Source organism: Sinocyclocheilus anshuiensis, unplaced genomic scaffold, assembly GCF_001515605.1.
Source record: "Sinocyclocheilus anshuiensis isolate Anshui unplaced genomic scaffold, SAMN03320099.WGS_v1.1 scaffold199, whole genome shotgun sequence".
NCBI lineage: Eukaryota > Metazoa > Chordata > Actinopteri > Cypriniformes > Cyprinidae > Sinocyclocheilus > Sinocyclocheilus anshuiensis.
In genome coordinates this window covers 741617-761040 of record NW_015552582.1, presented here as the reverse complement: position 1 = coordinate 761040, position 19424 = coordinate 741617, and the positions used below count along the sequence as shown (strand labels likewise).

Genomic DNA, 19424 nt, shown 5'->3' with positions numbered 1-19424 from the left:
TAAAAAAGGTGTTTTTTACACTACCATTGAGAAATTTTAAACAAACTATGTTACAGACTTTTCATTAAGACCCTAAAGAATCCTATCAACTTGTGGAAAATGGGCATCCTATGACCCCTTTAAATTGAGCAGCTCCGGGAACTGACTGTCCATGCTCATACTAGACATGTGACTGATACTTTTACAGCACCCACTAACATACTGTTACATCACACATTTATGTACTCTTATATTTTCCTTTTATTACATTGCTTCATTGAGGAGAGGGATAAAGACCAAATGAGCAGCAAATGAAGTCATTTTGAGTGATATTCTCAAAGATCATTACTGGCTCATCTCATAGAGTTCACTCAACCGTCACCTTAAGTTACATGGGAATCGTTCCAGAGAACTCCCAGTTCAAAGATAGAGTTTTCCATTAAAAGATCCAATCTGCAGTGGCTGCATTTGATTAACATTTGGAACAGTGCCAGATGTGAATCACACTTGTCATTGTGCGAGACAGATGGGTGTATGATGTCATTGTTTTAAGTGGACTCATCATAGTGTCATCATAGAGCAAACAGCACAATGCCACCCTTTGAATGCTTTATTATGTCATATTTCCCATATAAGATGGGGGGGGGGGATCTGTTTGTTTATATTGCTCTAATTACTCTACGGTTCAAAAATTTAGGGTCAGAAAGTTTTTATTTAATTTATATAGATATATATTATTTTATTTGTTTATTTGTGAAGAAAAAAAAAAAACTTTATTTAGCAAATGGCACATTAAATTAAAAAGTTTTTTTACATTTTCACTGTTAGTCATTTGGCAAACACTCTCAATAAAAGAAAGCTGATTCACCAACCCACTATGTAAAGCTCATTGTCTGCAGGCATACAGCCCGTGCTGAGTGTGTAGGGTGTGCATTGCGGTTTCCAGGTTACCTGAGGCATCACTAATTCCCTAGAGCCATTGCCAAGAGAGTGAAGAGAGAGCCAGTGCAGATGTGTGGGATGCATGTCAAATCTCTATCCTGTTGGACACACCTGTCAGCTTTGTCTCTCTCTTATTGCTTGTTCCTTTCTTTTATGCCTCTCTTGTGCCCTCTTCAGAACCAGTTACCCCATGAAGCGCATCTGTGTCTGTGAGAAAGTAAAATAGAGACGGACATGTTTGCACACATTAATGAATTCCACCAAGAAGGCTGAAGAGTGTGACTCAGCACTCTTACAAGCTATATGCAAGCTTTGTGAAAAGGCAGTAGACAGCTAGGCCGCTCACTAAGTTTTGAAACCGAGCTTCTGCTATAAACTTGTCTGCTGTTTGGCGAGTCTGTTTTCTAGCCATGGTAACTCATTCCAGGGCTTTACACTTCCCTCAGAAATGCAAACAGTTCCATAAGGTTGTAGTCATAACCATAACCATTACATAACTCACTGGACATGAGGACAAAAGGAGAGGCTGAGAATTGATAAAAAGACTTAATCACGTTCCACTGACAAAACAAGCCTGTGTTTCCTTTTTTAATCATCTTGATTGAAGAAACACCATTGCCAATATTAAATCCGTTTAATAATTTAGACAATGGAACATATGCATGTTTAAAAAAAAATCTTCACAAATGTTTTTTCTTTTTCTGCAAGTTATTAGTGAAAGGATATTTTTAACCTTGCAGTTCTATAACAAATTGACATGCCTATTGGTTTGTGTTGCTGATTTGTGCAGTTTTTCCCCTAGCTCTAAATATTAGAAAATGTAAAAAGAAAAGAAAAAGTGCCAGAATTGGTTGCCAGTTTAGTAGGTGTTAGTAGAGCTAGCTATTTTGTGACAAAATTGGTAGTTTGTAGTAATTGAGTAACCTATTTTTTACATAAACTAGCAAATAAATAATTGTTTGATAATTTTAAAGGGGTCATATGATGCGATTTCAAGTTTTCCTTTCTCTTTGGAGTGTTACACAAGCTCTTGGTGCATAAAGAAGATCTGTAAAGTTGCAAAGACTAAAGTCTCAAATCCAAAGAGATATTCTTTATAAAAGTTAAGAGTCAGCCACACCTACCTAAAACGGCTCGTTCTAACACGCCCCCACATATCTACATCAATATGTGGAAATATTAGCATAATGCCGCCCAAATGTGCACGCAAAGAAAGAAGGCGTGGTTTCAGGAACGCAGTAGTGTTGATGCAGCCATGTCAGGGAGACACTGTGTGTTTCAGTGCGAAAGCAAAAGCACTTTATTTGGCCTTCCGGAAGTAGATGCAATTAGGAATCATTGGTTAAGATTTATTTACAACAGAACAGCACAACCCAGAAGTTCGAATTTGTGCAACGCATTTTATGGACGACAGTTTTTTGAACCTAGAAGAGTACAAGGCTGGCTGTGCACAAAGGCTATTAAAAAAAAAAAGGGTCAATTCCGACTTTGCTATGACAATCTGGCGCTTCTGAATCAGCGACTGTAAGTATGTTTTGTTACTATATATATATTTTTTTTTTTGTAATAGGAAAAATCATGTGGATAATAGGGTTGTATGCAGAGTTACAGTTTTGGTAATTAAAATTAGTTAATAATTTATGGAATAATAATTAGATAAAAATAACTGAATATCCAACAAATTGTCAAAATTATTTTATTATATGATTTTGTTAGAAACTAGCTAATATTAAATTATCTAGTGTATCTAAGAGATATATATGTAAAAAAAAACTTTTTTCTTTATTTGTACATCTAAATTTGTGCCTTTTTGTGCTTAAAAATCAATAAATGTACTCCAGAGTGTACCATATTAATAGAAAGTGCTATCCATACTCTTGAACATTGTTGTTATGCTGTGCTTCAGCAAGTTCAGTGCAGTCTTTACAGCCTCCTTGTGTCTTTTTCTCTCTAGCCACATCCTCAACTTGCCCCTGCAATCCAATCCACTATTGCAATCCTGTTTGGAGTACACTCTGCTTCCCTGTTGATATCTTTCTTTTTGTTTTGTTCTTTTCTTTTCTTTTTACTTTTTCTATGCTGTTTCCCCTTTCCTCTACGGATCTGACAGGCCTTACTTATCCTGTACACTTTCAACATCATTGCATTCATTCTGCCTTTTTCTCTTCCTTCTTCATCCTCTTTCATGTCGTCTTTGGCTCTTCGTGCTGCTGTTGATATCATGAGCTCTTCCTTCTCACTGCGTCTTAGTTTCTGTGTTTGTCCTTAAACAGCCCATGTTGCTCTGATGAACTTTCATTACTACAAGACTCTCTCACACATATTGTCTTTCTCTCCTCTGCCCCCTGCCCCCCAAAACAACTTTCATACGGGCTGATAAACAGCCTCAATTCCATGTGGGACTGTCCATTGAGCTGAACAAAATGTGCTTGACAGACAGTCGTTAGACATTTAAGCCCATGTATCTTATCCTGTAATGGGCCCTGCTGTTCATTGAGTCCAGGCCAAGATAAAAAGCACAGTTAGTGAAGCATCTTTTCAGTGTCAGAATTATCTGTAGGGTTTAACTTGTCTTTTTGCAGTGTATGGATGTAGTCACCAGAGAAATGACAGATTAGCTGTCCTCATTTCTCCTTCTCCTCTTTCTTGGAGACACACAAATGCAGTATTAGTAGACTCAGTGTGGTGTTCTTCTGGTGGAAAGAGCGTGGATGAGCCAAACCATCTGATTGACTGGAATGTAATGGCCATTGGCTCGCTTTGGCCACATATATGGAGTTAATGACATTCTGAAAGACGGAAAAGACTTTTGGTATTTCTGTTCTGGCTTAGATGAAGCTTTCCTAGATAAAAGTCCATGGTAGCATCAGTTTCAGATTTTAGAAAAACTTTGATCTCTTTCCATGACAGTCTCTTCCATCCATTAGTGCCAGTTGCACAGAGCTTTCAAACTGGTCATGAAATAGCCGTTATCATTTGCTTATTCACCATGGTAAAATGAATGAATAAATGTACGAATATATCTACACAAAGCAAATGTATTCGAAAGGAAAGCATAGTAGGTTTTCTATGTCTAAATAATGTAAATAATTATGTAATAATTATAAAAAATATATTTCTAATAAAATTATTTATAACCACCCGTTTTACAGAAATAGTTTTTAAAGAGTAACAATTCAGTGATGTATCTAAACGTTTATTTTGTTTTGTTTTTACATTTTTATCATTATATGGCAATATGGCATTTGCTCTTAAAAAATGTTACATTTTTTGAAGAAAAAAAAAAAGCCATTTTTCATCAGCATTCTGGGTAAAGATGAGCTTTATGTGAACCAGATTAAAAGGATTAGTTTCCTGATAATTTTCTCACCCCCATGTCATCCAAGATGTTCATGTCTTTCTTTCTTCAGTCTCAAAGACATTAAAGCCTCTTTCACACAGAAATGTGTCCTGGGATTTGTCCCGGGATCGTTTGATTGTGGTTCATTCACACTGCCAATGATTTTCCGGAATCTGTGTGTGCGTTCACACACATCCCGTAAAGACACGTGACATTACTATGTGACGTGTAATGTGACTCGTTCGGTTTCATTTAAGCTGGCGAACAATCTCAGCTTCAGCGCGGATAGTGAGGAGCTACCCGATCTCTGCTTCATTACAGTTTGCACATATATTTTTGTCGCGAACATTGATCTGCCTTCAAAACACGATAACGTGCGTCATCATTACGACACACCTTTTACGGCATTGGTTCTGGCTTTTGTTCACACAGAGCTCGTTCCGGGACTGAACCCGGCAATGTTACTAGGTCCCCAACCCGGGATCGATCCCGGAATCAATCCCGGTACGTGTTTGCGTTCACACAGAAGGCACTCCGGCAATTTTCTAGCAATTTTCCGGGACCAACGTGCAGTGTGAAAGTATAATGGACTTCAATGGGGACCAACGTGTTGAAGGTCCAAATTGCAGTTTCAGTGCAGCTTCAAAGGGCTCTACACGATCCCAGCCAAGGAACTAGCTCGACTTCATGCATTACACAGTCACATTGGAAAGGTCACATGTGAGGTAGGCGGAAATACTGACCCAGTGTTTGCAAAGCGAATGTGCAAAGAAAGTCAAACGCCCTTTACAAAAAAAAGGTAAAACGACGATTTTGAAGTTGGAGGAGAAAATTAGATGGGGGTTTTTCTCCCTATCCTACCTTTCTGAACCGGAGTACACAGACGAAGAACTAACCACGCGTGACCTTTCCAATGTGATTGCATAATGTGTGAAGTCATAGACGCGCATCGCAGAGCTAGTGCAAGATGAGCATTTTTGGTTAAAAGTATATACATTTTTCTTTTTTTTGAAAATGACATCATTTCGCTAGATAAGACCGTTATTCTTTGGCTGGGATCGTGTAGAGCCTTTGAAGCTGCACTGAAACTGGAATTTGGACTTTCAACCCCTTGATCCCCATTGAAATCCACTATATGGAGAAAAATCCTGGAATGTTTTCCTCAAAAACCTTCTTTTTTTTTTCAACTAAAGAAAGAAATGAACATATTGGATGACGTGGGGGTGAGTAAATTATAAGGACATTTTTATTCTGGAAGTGATCTTATCCTTTAAAGCCTGTAGTCAAAAGTATGACTTGTGAGACTAGGTTGTTTCAGGCTAGGTTTTAAGGACACATCTATTTTTGTCTGTTCAAAGACACTGAAAAACGCTCACATGACACACTTTGAGTCAGTTTTAGGTAATGCATTTTAGACCGTTTTGTGTGCTTATGTTGTAATATATTATTGATCTTCCACCTCATATGTCTACTGTGCATGTAGTTAGTTAGTGTTGTATCTGAAATGTTTTGTTGACTCTTGATGGTAAATGTCCTTGATTGTAATGTCCTTACAGTCTGGTGTTATTGGCTTACAGCGGTTTGTGTCAGTCCTCATTTCTTTTAGTCCCTGCTGAATGAGGGAAGCCCTCGCTCTTGGCTTCATTTTTAACACATACACACAAACACAGAACAGTCAGAGGTCATCCACACCAGCCCAAATCCAAGACCACTCATTCTCAGCATGCACGCCCATTCCTGTGTCTCTGTGGGTGTTTTTATGTCCCAGCACTCAAGCGTTGTGCATGTATGCGTGTAAGCGTGGCTGATGGTGTGGTGTTAATGCAGTTCACTGCTGGATCTGTAAGGAAGTGAGTGGGGAGAGCATTGTTGTTTTCTCTGAATAAAGCACACACTGAGTGATGGCAGGAGTAGAGGGAGAAAGTCATTAGACAGGAGACACGGAGAGAGAGGCAGAGAGAGGATGGATCCATGCAAAGAGGGCAGGAAAGAATAGGAGGTCTGGGGAAATGTGCTTTAATGACCTCTTGAGTGTCCAGCTGCTCACACACACACACACACGCTAAAGGCTAAGCAATCAAATATTGACAGTATATTCAAGAGGATTTTGTTGCCAATATAAAACTAAGCAACATCATGAATATAGCTGGTTTTAATGTGTTTTATTTTCCCATTAAGTTTCCTAAAGACTAGTTTCTCAAAGGTTTTAATAGGGTCTCTGATTTAAAAAATGTATCAAACCTTTGGTTCAACACTGATTTAATGATTTTACACTCAAAAATGTTTATAGAAGTCTCTGTGTTGCATTTCTTCATATATTAAAACAAATAAGCTACAATATTTTACTATAAAATTATATATTAAAATAATATTTATTTATTTATTGTTTAAACTTGGAATAAACACAGTTTAGGGATTTTTATCCTAAAGAAGTATTTATCATTATGATGAAGAAGAAATATTGCACTATTTCTAGGTCACTAATCAAATAAAGTATAATTTATTACAATAAAAAAATGTATATTACATTAACAGTTATGTATTTATTAATTAATTAATTTCATTATTTTTTTCTAGGTCACACAGCAAATATGTAGAGGTCTAAAAGTATTTAAATTGTTTATTGTTATTTAATTTAATGTATTTAATATTCTTGTCTTTTATTTAATAATTTTCCAGCCCAAACACACACACACACACACAGAGGATCGAGTGGTGAGCGATCATGTGAGAGTATATCCACAGGGAGAGCAGCTGAAGTGGCTTCTATTTTATGCTCTGCTCTTGAGAGACACAGTACAGTCTCTTTCTTGGCCGATATTCAACTAATGGTCTTCAGATTCTCTAGCCGTCGGTGTTGCCAAAAGCTTTAACAGCGATGCATTCTCTCTGCTGCAGCTGAGCTAAGAGTTTGACCTTATGACTCAATCATAGACAACTACATATTCATGGTGCTGCATTGCTCTACAATGCCTACATTGAGTCTGTGTGTGTAAGAGAGAGAATTGACTGGATGTTAATGGCGTCATCATCCACTAAATGACTGAGTAAGGCTCTTGTGGGTGTGCATATGCGTCTCTTAGACTGTGAATAGTCTGCATTGTATGCGATTAACTGCACTCCACCAGGACCTAGAATGTCGCACTTTATTAGACTTGGCCATGCATGCTGTATGCTTAAATTGACTCTCTGAGATGCCTAATACACTGTAAACCGTATTGTGTGTGTCTCCATAAACATGCATGCATTAAAATGGCATCTGTGTATGTGTACTTGAGGGGGGGGTGGAGGGTGGGATATGACCTTCTGTTGTTTTTGTGTTTTGAAGTATGTCATATAAGAGGCCTATTTATTTTTCCTAACGATAACAGCTGGTGCTGTCTGAAATGTGTTCCTCCTAAATAAATGGTGTTTGTTTAAACTAACAGCATAAGAAAGGGACCATAAAATGCTTTCACTTCACATTCAACAAGAAGTTCTTTAGTGCCCTTATTATGTTTTGATTTCTTTTGTAGCAAACAAGCGGAGGAGTCTATATAACAGTTCCTACAGTCCTCAAGTGGGCTACGGAAGCCCGTACTGCACAAACACAGCAAACAGTCCCTATAGCAGTGGCTTCAACTCCCCGTCCTCCACTCCATCTAGAGTGCCTATCGTCAAGCAGCTCGTTCTGCCTGGCAGTGCAGGTAAAGTCCTCTTTACTCCAGATGTGGAGTAAGAAGTAGTTGAGGAATATATTACATACTACAAACAATCATGTCACTCACAGATGACGGAAAAGTGTGAGACTGCTGAAGTTGTTTATTAATTTGCAGTTGGGGAATGTTATTTTTATAGGTAGCAAGTCACTAATCATGAAAGTAACCATGTTACATCATTACGTGGTATGAAAAGTAACATATTTGTTACTTCTGTGTTAAAAACTGCACTTTTCTCACCGTTGTTTGGCTGAAAGCTCTTAAAATCTAGTGAATGATAGAATATTTTCTGTTAACGTAACCACTGAATATGCTGTCCAGTATGCAGTAAGTAGTAGGCTAATATTTATTCCTAACATAGCTAATATGACTTAAGCAGAAAACAAACAACTGTCTAGTGTTTTTTTAGTAGATCTTCCTATGAATAACTATATTAAAAAAAATGTCATTTTTATTTTGGCATATATTAATGTAATTAATTTTGTTGTTGTTGTTGTTGTGTGTGTGTAGGTCACCAGCGTGGATCAGCTGACAGAAACGCACAGGCAGTGAGCCCACAGTCATCAGTAGACAGTGAGTTGAGCACATCAGAGATGGATGAAGACTCTGTTGGTTCATCGACCACATATAAACTCAATGACGTCACAGACGTGCAGATTCTCGCCCGCATGCAAGAGGAGAGTGAGTGGTCTTTTCTCTAACAAGTGTTGGATATTGTTAGAAAAGTTATTGTTATACATTTGGTTATCATGCTGCTGAAACGGATCATAAACAATCTTAAATGTGAATAAAAAAATGCCTAAATGGCATTGAGATTTAAATTCACTGAAATTTAAATTCAAATGTATATGTTTCCCTCTTTTAGGTTTAAGGCAAGAATATGCTGCAACAGCGTCACGTCGTAGCTCTGGTTCATCATGTCAGTCATTGCGACGAGGAACTCTGAGTGACCAGGAGCTGGATGCACAGAGCCTGGAGGATGATGAGGAGGCGGTCCACCATTCCTACCACACACCTGTCAACCGTTTCAGCCCCTCCCCTCGGCACTCACCCCGCGTCTCCCCCAGGAACTCGCCCCGATCCCGCTCACCCACCCACTCTTTAGAGTACAGCCGCGGATCTCCCCAACCAATCATCAGCCGCCTTCAGCAGCCCCGCCACTCTCTGCAAGGCCATGATACGCAGACCAACGCCATTAAGAATGAAGGTAGATCTTCTTCCAGTCTCATTTCACTTGGGCTATTTCTCTTTAAAACAATGTCAGTTTAAATGTGGGTTTCTTCATCCTCTCTGTTTTTGTGTGCAGAAAAGCTGAGACGGAGTCTACCGAACCTCACACGATCCAGCTCTGGACCGACTGCAGAGCCAGTTAAAAACAGCAGGAGCTGTGAGTCAAACTTGCAAGTGCCAAACGGAGGATCACCCAGACACCAGAGTCAGTCTGCCAGTGAGTGTCCGGACACATCAGTGAGCATGCATGCACCCATACATCAAATCACACGTTTAGAGCTTTTAACAGCCAGCAAACACACAATCTCTGACTCAAACTCACCACACAAAAAGACTTCATTGCATTTCATGATGTAAAATTTATCATGACTGTTATTCTGTTTGTAAATCTTGATGTATGGTAACATTTGACTTTTTATGAATATGCTCTTCTTGGTTGTGGATTCTGTGCTTCTGACACACATTCATGCTGTGCTCTTAACTGCACTGCCAGTGTATTGGCTTGCTAGATGAGGCTCTTTGATCTTCTCACATTTTCTCTTAGATCACATTTTATTGGCATCTTGACCTTTCCTATAAAAGCCTGACTGACTTTCAAACATAGTTTAAACTATTATTCGGGGTGATTTTTTTAAAAATGTTTTAGGGAAATCTTCAGATGATGGATCTTGAAAGAGTGTTTAATGTAGCACAGGAACACTAAAGATTTGTCATTTTATTTGTAGGATAAAACAGTTCAGATTATAGTAATCATATGCCATTACACCCATGTGAGCAATCACATTTAATAGCCTTACTGAAAAAAGCATAGGTGTCATTTTTGCCATGGCTGATTTTGTCACTGTACTTTTATGAAATAGCTTTCAGCAGGGATGTATATACAATAGGGAGCATCTCCAATTCTTGAGCAGAAGTTTTGATCTGGCATAGTATATAACATAGTAAATGTTATCTAGCGTAATGATCCAGTGCTAAAAATTTTTATTATTATTATAAATGTATTTATTTTTTTAATGTTGAGTGGTCATTACCACAATGGTTGTCATTAGTGGCAATAAGCAACAACAGCAATGTTCCAGCACACAACTATTAGAATCTTTTTCAGAACCCGTTCTGATTTTAACACGAGCATTCTGTTGGTAATGCTGACTTCACAAAGTTGTCAACACTGAGGAATAAAATCTGATTCCCAAACGAATGACTCTTGTGAGTCAGTTCTTTTTAGGAAATCAAAACCATAGAGCATGACCAGTGTAGTACAAATGATTCCCAAAATGAATGACTCTTTTAAAGCCACACATACGACAGTATACTATTAAGGTGCAGTCACAGGAAATTTCATCAAAATTTTGCAGACAAGAGTCTGCAGTCTATAGTGTAGTGATGTATGGAAAACACAGAAGTCACTTTCAAAACAAGCAACGTTCTATTGGTTACTGCAGTGAATTTGCGTGAACTTGAACCCAATGCAAAATCGGTATGGGGAAATCTTTCACCCTCAATCGAAATTCGCATATGTGTGGAATCCTATTGAGATAACTCAGTTTTAACTGAAAATTCACTGAACAACATTAAATATGACCGTAACTTTATGTTGGACTTCAGGTGCCTGAGACTTGAATCTTTGTAGTTACTGGCAGGTTTTTTGTGTTACTGGTATGGTTATTTAAAGAGTTAGTTCACCCAAAAATGAAAATCCTGTCATTAATTACTCACCCTCGTGTCGTTTCAAACCCGTAAGACCTTCGTTCATCTTCGGAACACAAATTAAGATATTTTTGATGGAATCTGAGAGCTGTCTGACCCTGCATAGACAGCAACGCAACTGAAATGTTCCCAAGTCCAGAAATGTAGCAAGGAGATCTGTAAAATAATCCATGTGACATCAGTGGTTCATCCGCAATTATGCGAAGCTACGAGAATACTTTTTGTGCACAAAAGAAAAAATATATATATAACAATTCGTCTCCTCCGCATCACCCTAGTACCATTTTGGAGAATATCAGCTGGACGTAAACAACGTATGCTGATCTGTGTCAGCTGCGTCACGCCGGATCTGTTTCCTACGTTGTTGCGCTTTGATTTGAATGAAAACAACATATCCTTGTTGTTGAGGGTGAGTAATTCATGACAGAATTTTCATTTTTGGGTGAATTAACCCTTTAATATATATATATATATATAAGATTATTGAATTGCATTTATGCCACCTGAAAATTGCATTTTTCCAAATAATTATTATTAATTATTAATAATTATTTATTAAAACAGATTGTTACATTTTTTTGGTGTGTAAATTAATATTCATAAACTGACCCATTTACCATTTCATGACATGACAACCAGCACAAAAGTGAAAAGTCCAGCTCACCACTTTTAAGAACAGTGACGCCCATGAAAGAAGAACATTTCATGACAGCATACTGTATCATTTTATCCATGCGAGGTCAACGTATAAGGCCCAGAATTCTCTCTGTCAATGAAGTTAATCTGATGAAACTCTCAAAACAGGAGTGGAGTCGCTCTGTAATCCTTGTATACAAATATTTAATAAGTTAATTAATAATATTCTGTATTTTAGTGACCATAGATAAACAGCCATCTCTTAAACAGCACAAAGACATTAGCTTGCTTGAGTGATTTTACATACTTGAATGTAGCGAGTATTTCAGGCTTCTCCCCCTCATTTGGTAATATGGACAGTCTGGTTTTATTTCTGTCCTTCCTGCCCAGCATGCTCTGCCTCTTCCCTTCTCTCTCCGCCTTTGTTTCTTCCTCACACCCTTTGTTTTTGGCTGAGGTGCTGGTTGTCTGGATGTAGTTGGATTCACTCCTTGCGTAGTGCTGCCTCCTGCCTGTTCCTCACCCGGGGTTTCATTTTTCTCTTGGCTGTGGTGCCCTCTGGTGGCTGGTTAGAAGTGGTCTTCTGTCTCACCCATGCATGGAATGGCTCTGCCTTGAATTAATAAACCTGACCCTAGCTGGCTGTCTTTGCCTTGGCATCACCTAAACTTTTTGGTTAAAGCTGATTTTGAATCAGCTCTGGTTGGAGGTTAAGTGCCTGCAGGTGGAGGTGGACTGCTGAGCTCAAATGAGCCTGAATCAAAACGTAATGTCTGCTTGTCTCTTATCTCAGCGTCACACCAAAGGCTCTCCGCACCTGCTCGTTCCTCCCCAAAACCAAAAGAGAGACTCCAGAGCCCTACGTCTCTACGAGGTAATGCACTGAGCAGGTCACCCAGACTCAGTCATGATAGTAGATTGTCCTGGAAGTGTTTTATGGCATTTTGACACTTTTATAAACCCATTGTTAGAGTACTGTTTGGTTGGTGTGGAAGCTGTTTACTGACCTCAGATAAGAAATCATACCCAGGTCTTCTTGAAAAGAGGGGTATGGGTTGTGGTTCAAAAATGAGCTCAAGAGTGATTGCTAGTGTTGGGTCGTTATTGAACAATTCGTTCATTTTGAATTAATCTTTAATGTGACTCGGGAAGAACGAGTCGTCTCGGGGAGTGATTCGTTCAGTCGCGCATGCGCAACATCCTATAGGTTCTGTACTGGAATTAGTCATCATTTTGCTGAACGAGACTCAAAGGTCCGAGTCGGTAAAATGATCCGAACTTCCCATCACTAGTGATTGCCCAATTATTATTATTATTATTATTTTATTAATTCATTATTATTATTATTTATTAAAAAATTTTACAAAAAAATATATTATTGCATACCAACCTGGTAGGTCTGGGAAATGTTATATAAATGGGATTTTTAATTCTGAAACACTTTTTCTGCTCTCCTTTGGTGTGAAAGCAGTCAAGCCTAAAATGCAGAATTTAACCACTATTGTTGAGAATGTATCATTTTCTCACGAATAATAAATTAACAATAATATTAATGATAAACATTTATATTTATATAGTTTTTCAATTGTTATATTGTTTTTTAGTCTAATGGCCATTTAGTTATTGTCAAACTAATTAAAAACAGGTCCATTGGTTATTGGTCACTAATATTTATTGGCCTTAAATAGGCAATGTCTGTTGGTCCAAAAAAAAAAAAAATTGTGCAGATTGATTTTTGTGTTGTATATTGATCTGGAGTGGCTTTTGAGAATAGTTTGTTCACCTGTGGTTGTGAAATGCTGCTGTTTCTTTGCAGTGTTATAGGATGAGCGATGCTGTAGGTTGCTGTGGGTCTGCCCCCTTTTGGTACAAATGTGCCATGTCTTCTTTTACTTTTTTTTTATTAAATGGAACTGCTTAAACGTTGTCACCTAACCAAATGTTCCAGTAGTCTCTGAAGCCATCTGACTAATTCCAATTATTTATTTAATGCACTTTGGTTGCATTAAATAAAAGTCTGTCAGTCATACTTGCACTTTAAAAAGAAATATAGTCCTGAGAAATTTGACAGCTTTTGGAGCGGATACAAACCCAACCCTCTCTTTTCCATCTTTTACCCAGTCCCTCTCTCGTGTTGCTTTGGTGAGGAAACAGATTTCAGTGAGTATATACACTGATGATGATGCAGCTTTTCAGTGCTGTGATATTTTATGTTGTGCAAGCGTGCGTGAATGGTAGATTGTGTTTGTGCTGTGGTTGTGCTGTTACCCGTTTTGCAACAAGGGGGCATTTGTATAACTAGTAGTTTTGAAAATGTTTGTAAACACTAGTTGATCAAGACTGTTTAAATCCATCCATCCATTCTTACTGTGCTTTATTTTCTATCAGCTTTGTGTTGAATGTCATTAATGCTAGTGTTGTGCTCTGTGAATGTGGAAAACGGTCCTCTGCGTGTTACATAGGAGCGTTTATTTAATTGTGGTGATGTTTAATGTGTAGCTTAATGAATTAGAGTTGTCTAATTGCATTCTTTTGGTTTTTAGGGTTGCATCCATCTTAATTCATTGTTATTTGTCATTATAATCCCATTACCATTAACTCATGACTGTGGTCCCATGAATGGCTTGTATCAGGTAGTAAATAGATAGAAGATAAACTACAGAATAGAAGCTCTGTCTTTTATTCAATCTATGTTTTACCTTTTATGAAATATCCAATATTTCAGTTCCTTTACATTCCATCTGTTGCTTTTATTCTTTTCCCTAATTCTATCTTTCCCACTTATCTTCCCTCTTTTTTTGTTTATTTCAGTGCCCTCCTCCAGTAAGTTGCGGACTCCCGCTGCCCCGTCTCCCTTGGCTCTCCGTCAGCCCATGAAGGTTATGTCCAACCATGGTTCAGGCACAGCCACGCCCACACGCTCTATGGCCCCGCCCCGCAGTGGCCTGCCCCGCCCCGCCGCCAATGCTGGAGAAGGTTTGCCAGTGCCTCGCAGCAAACTGGTCCAGCCTGTGCGCAGGTACTCTCAGGTTTTCACAACTCAATATAAACATCGTAACCTGGTGAAGTACATACTGATTACTGAGTGTATTATTTGCTCCACAGGTCTTTGCCAGCTCCAAGGACATACAGCGGTATCAGAGACGAGAGCTGGAGAGAGGGCTGCTACTGAGCGCACCCAGAACCAGCAGCACAAATGGGCTTTCAGTTCAAACTGGCACTTTATAGAGACACATCTTTAACCCCCACAAATAAAGAGACGCATTCTTCCAAACAAATGATTCTGTCCTCTTTCAGGTGACATTGCAGAACTCCCATCCCAGCAGGATAGATGTGGAAGGCAGGCTGGATGCCACAGAATGCCAAAGAACAACAACAACAACAACAACAAAAAAACAGACTGGGATTCTCCCTCACCTACCAAACAGCATCTGTACTGCAAATGGCTCCAAATCCACAATACTGCTTGCAAATCCCCGCAAAATCCACTATAGAAGAACATTAATAACTTGTTTTCTCTGTAACAACATTAGTAAAGGATCCCTTGTGAGCACATACAAATTGACCTTAACTTTTGGCTCAAGTAGGAAAGGTTTGTATGGCGACAGAGTCCGCGTGGCAATTGCATTCTGTCAGAATGTCTTTCATATCTATGTGACCTCTTATTTATTTGAAATCATTATTTAAAATATTTCTTTCAAAGAATATTCATACAGTATTTGGTCTTTATAAATATATATGTGTATGTTTACTAATCTTTATTTTTGAGCTTTTTATTTCTGAATGTCATTGTTAAACCTCAACTGCAAAGCTATGTTTCCAAAGCATTTGAAGTGTCTGAATAATGGACGTATTTCAGAGTCTTTGAACAAACATATTTAGATTGAACCCTCAGATTCGCAGCAGGATTGATGCTTTTGCTCATTTCGAAAGGAAACGGTCATGAGACACGGATCAGTGATAAGTTAAAGTCAAATTTCATGAATTGTGTTTGTATGTCCTAACTGGAAATTGGGACAAATCAATGAATATAAATGCCTGAGACTAACTTCATAAGGTGAACTGTTGTATCGTCAAATGTTGTTCATCGATTGATGTCCCAGTGATAATGTCTCGGTGGCAAGGGTCATAAAAAGATTTAGTTGTGTGGGTGAAGTGTAGTGCTTATGTACTATTAATTTAGGAAAATTCCTGGTCATGTTATTTATCGTCATTCTCGGAGTGAAATAATTGATAAAAGGCCAAGAATTAAAATGAATGGGAGTGCCACCTGAACATATGGAGATGACATTTTGCTGCAAACTAGCAAACGATTAAGACTCTGCAAGTTTGTTTAAAAATGAGTGCCTATAATTTATGAAATTATGTGATTGCTACAAATGTTTGTTTTTTTTATGGTTTGTGCCAATTGCTTTCTTTTGCCAATATTATTTACTTCAGGGTTCTTTGCATTTCTTGCTCAAGTTTAGATTTTTGTAATTGCTTTGATAACATTTATATTTGCTTTTTTGTAACAAAGGTATGTTATAAAAGCCCCTTGCTATTTATGACAAAATACTATGTGCTTAAATAGAGGCTTATTTATTAAACGGTGAGATGCCTCTGTGTGCTGAGATATAGTTAGTGGGATGCTTGAGCCTACAATGGTCATGAATACATGACATAAATATTTTGTGGATTGTTTTTTGGTAAAGACTTTTATATCTCCACAAACATGATGCTCAGTTTCCCCTGCGTTGAATCATTTCAAATAAAAGTTGAAAAAAGCTTTGTGGTCTGTCACTTATTTGTCTAATTTATTGACGTGCCAAAACTAAAGTAAACTTTAAACATTTTATAGCATTTGACTGTTGATCAGACATATTGTGGAAAATGTTGAGATTGCAACTGATTTTAGGCTGCAGTTGTCTGTCTTTATAATCTAATGTATTAAGAGATATTAAGTCAAAATTCAAAACTGGAAGTGTTCAGATATTTATCATTACCATAACATTATCTATAGTTTGTCAGTTTCATTATTTAATTTTTAGTTTTCTGTTAATTTATTATGTATGAGTGATAATAATGTGTGTTGGGAGCTCCAGAATTTTGTATTGTGTCAAAACTGTTCCTTTACAATTTTTAATGAATGTAAAAAAAAATTAAATCGATCTTTATTTGCAATGCAGATTGCAAACATGCACATACATGATCCATTATTCTAAGATCCAATATGGCGAGTTGTATTAAAAGTGTCCTCTCCCTCCTTTTAAAGATAAAAAAACACTTTTCATTTACTTTCATCTACTTATCTTCCAGATCATGCAGTTTCTCTTAGTCCGGCAGGCCTATTTCTTTGCGGGTGAGTGTTGCGATGACATGATCTTTCAGATTCTCTGGTGCAGTACATTTGGGCTCTGGTTGCAGGGACTCCATGGTCAGTTTTCTCCACAGGTACTCTATTTTAGCATCACAATGCCAAGGGTTAAAGATCAACTCCACCCAACTGGTATTGATATCTAATGTGTCACTGCCAGTGGGCAGAAACTGCAGCCTATTGTCACTGAGGTCAACGTACTCCCAAGCGTTTCAGCCCCTGGAATACAGTCGGTGGGAGACTATCTAATCTATTTTTCTGCAGGAAGATGTGAGTCAGGTTACCAGAGCAGCAAAAGGCTTTTTCATCCAGGGACTGGATTTTGTTTTGATCTACATTAAATCTCTCTTGAGCAGGGTGAGCAACTAAACACCCAACTGGAAGCTCTTCGAGTTTATTCTGCGAGAGGTGCAGAACCTTTAGGTGACTCAGACTTTGGCGTTGGGCCATTGGGAATTTCATAAGATGGTTTCCGGACAAGTCCAACCAAGTGATATTGCTGTTGTTGGGCAACCAGTCTGGGTGGATGCTGGAGATGCGGTTGTCTTTCAACACCAGGTTGAGAAGTGGAGCATGATGGAAAACATATGCAGGTATCTCTTGCAGTTCATTGTCTGAGCACAATTTGGATGATAAAAGAGTTAGAAAAAACTACAATGTGACCTGCTGCATCAAATTGGTGTAGTTTTGTCTTTTTGTTTCAGAGAAATAGAAAATGGCTTCCAAACAATTTTCAGATATTTTGATATTTGCTACATAAACTGAGACACAGTTAAGTAAAAATAAAAGCAAAAAGTTAACCAATTCTTAACAATATACTATTTTAACCATATGCTCCTTTCCAAATTTCGAACTAACGAGCGATGGACACCGAATGACTTCTGAGGTAAAGTCACGTGACATATTCACAAGCCGTTTTGTCTTTTTACGCGGTTTAAACATTATATGAGAAACGATGTAAGTTATGTTTGTAAGTTGTACTGTTTATCAACATACCATCTGATATCCATTAATGATTTTCGTTCTGTAACTAGTAAAAAGGAAGAGATTTTCGATTTTCGCTCAATTTGAACTGAAGCGATATTTCGCGCCACTAAAGCGCGTCAAAACGACATTCGTTGTTTGAATATTGCAATAAAAATTACATTATGTGAAAGCTTAGACTTTGTTTGATAAAAAAAGTACAATAAGATAAACACAAAACAGTAACATTTCATGGTATTGCCTTACAATAGCGTTTCCGCACAAATGGACACGTACAGCTACAAAATACATGTAGAGAATCTTAACATTTTGACACGGTGCTTTTATACACACACTCACCTGTGAGGTCTATAGTGTGCAGGTAATGAAGGCCCTTCAGAAGATCTGCTGCTAAACTGCTCAGTTTGTTGCCGGGCAGGTGTAGCTCCTCCAGCAGTGGGATGGCTGTCAGGTGCTGAGCGGTCCAAGTGATATTGCTGTTGTTGGGCAACCAGTCTGGGTGGATGCTGGAGATGCGGTTGTCTTTCAACACCAGGTTGAGAAGTGGAGCATGATGGAAAACATATGCAGGTATCTCTTGCAGTTCATTGTCTGAGCACAATTTGGATGATAAAAGAGTTAGAAAAAACTACAATGTGACCTGCTGCATCAAATTGGTGTAGTTTTGTCTTTTTGTTTCAGAGAAATAGAAAATGGCTTCCAAACAATTTTCAGATATTTTGATATTTGCTACATAAACTGAGACACAGTTAAGTAAAAATAAAAGCAAAAAGTTAACCAATTCTTAACAATATACTATTTTAACCATATGCTCCTTTCCAAATTTCGAACTAACGAGCGATGGACACCGAATGACTTCTGAGGTAAAGACACGTGACTAGCACGCTCTAGTTGGTGAACTGGATGGTTAAGGAGGTGGTGTTGCCCGGGAGACCGTCTCCAGGGAAAGAAGAGAGGTCAGCGTCAGGGCACACGACCTCAGTTGTTTTGGCGCTGAAGTGGCACGTGCATCGCATTGGACACGAGAGGGCGTCACGGCAACAGAAGACCACCGTCATCGCGAGCGCGTGCATGAGCCAGGAATTCATCTTCACGACTTTAAAAGATGTAAAACTTACATTATTTTTTCACATAAACTGTTCAGTTATTCCTAGCATAGAGTTTCCTTGTGTTTTTTTAGACGTACTCGGAACAAAAATAATTTCATGTATGTAACTACTACTAAGAATAAAACGAAGAAAAGTTAATCCTGTAAGAATTACAGAACATCAGACACTTTGATCTTCTGAGACAGACAATACACACACAGTGCAAATTAAATTACGAAGTCACTTGCAATCGCCACTTGCACTCTCCCATACCTGAGACGTCACTTGCAAGACACAAATGGTGCGTGTTGCCAATGGAGACAAGACGCTGTGGTAGTGATTAAATGATTAAAACTAATTTAGCACTATAACCTATAGGGTCCTGCAAGAAAAATACAAGACCCGCAAATCCGTGGCCACAGAACAGCAGAATATGAACGCAATGCACAAAGTCTCTCATTAAG

General features: G+C 38.2%; 1 protein-coding gene and 1 pseudogene across 4 annotated transcripts in view; one reads left to right on the top strand and one right to left on the bottom strand.

Annotated features, from left to right (window-relative positions):
* Window positions 1-14917, top strand: part of LOC107665374 (SLAIN motif-containing protein 2-like) — a 24150-nt gene extending 9233 nt beyond the window's left edge. The window contains exons 3-10 of one of the 4 annotated variants that reach the window (XM_016456229.1): window positions 7777-7947; window positions 8470-8640; window positions 8825-9166; window positions 9266-9406; window positions 12326-12406; window positions 13654-13692; window positions 14344-14551; window positions 14638-14917. In XM_016456229.1, coding sequence (XP_016311715.1) covers window positions 7777-7947; window positions 8470-8640; window positions 8825-9166; window positions 9266-9406; window positions 12326-12406; window positions 13654-13692; window positions 14344-14551; window positions 14638-14704 — 1220 coding nt within the window. In that variant the 3' untranslated portion in view covers window positions 14705-14917. The remainder of the gene's footprint in view (window positions 1-7776; window positions 7948-8469; window positions 8641-8824; window positions 9167-9265; window positions 9407-12325; window positions 12407-13653; window positions 13693-14343; window positions 14552-14637) is intronic. The other 3 variants (XM_016456231.1, XM_016456230.1, XM_016456232.1) reach the window with 3 other exon arrangements.
* Window positions 14918-16733: 1816 nt separating this feature from the next.
* Window positions 16734-18930, bottom strand: LOC107665292 (leucine-rich alpha-2-glycoprotein-like; annotated as a pseudogene).
* Window positions 18931-19424: the final 494 nt, after the last annotated feature.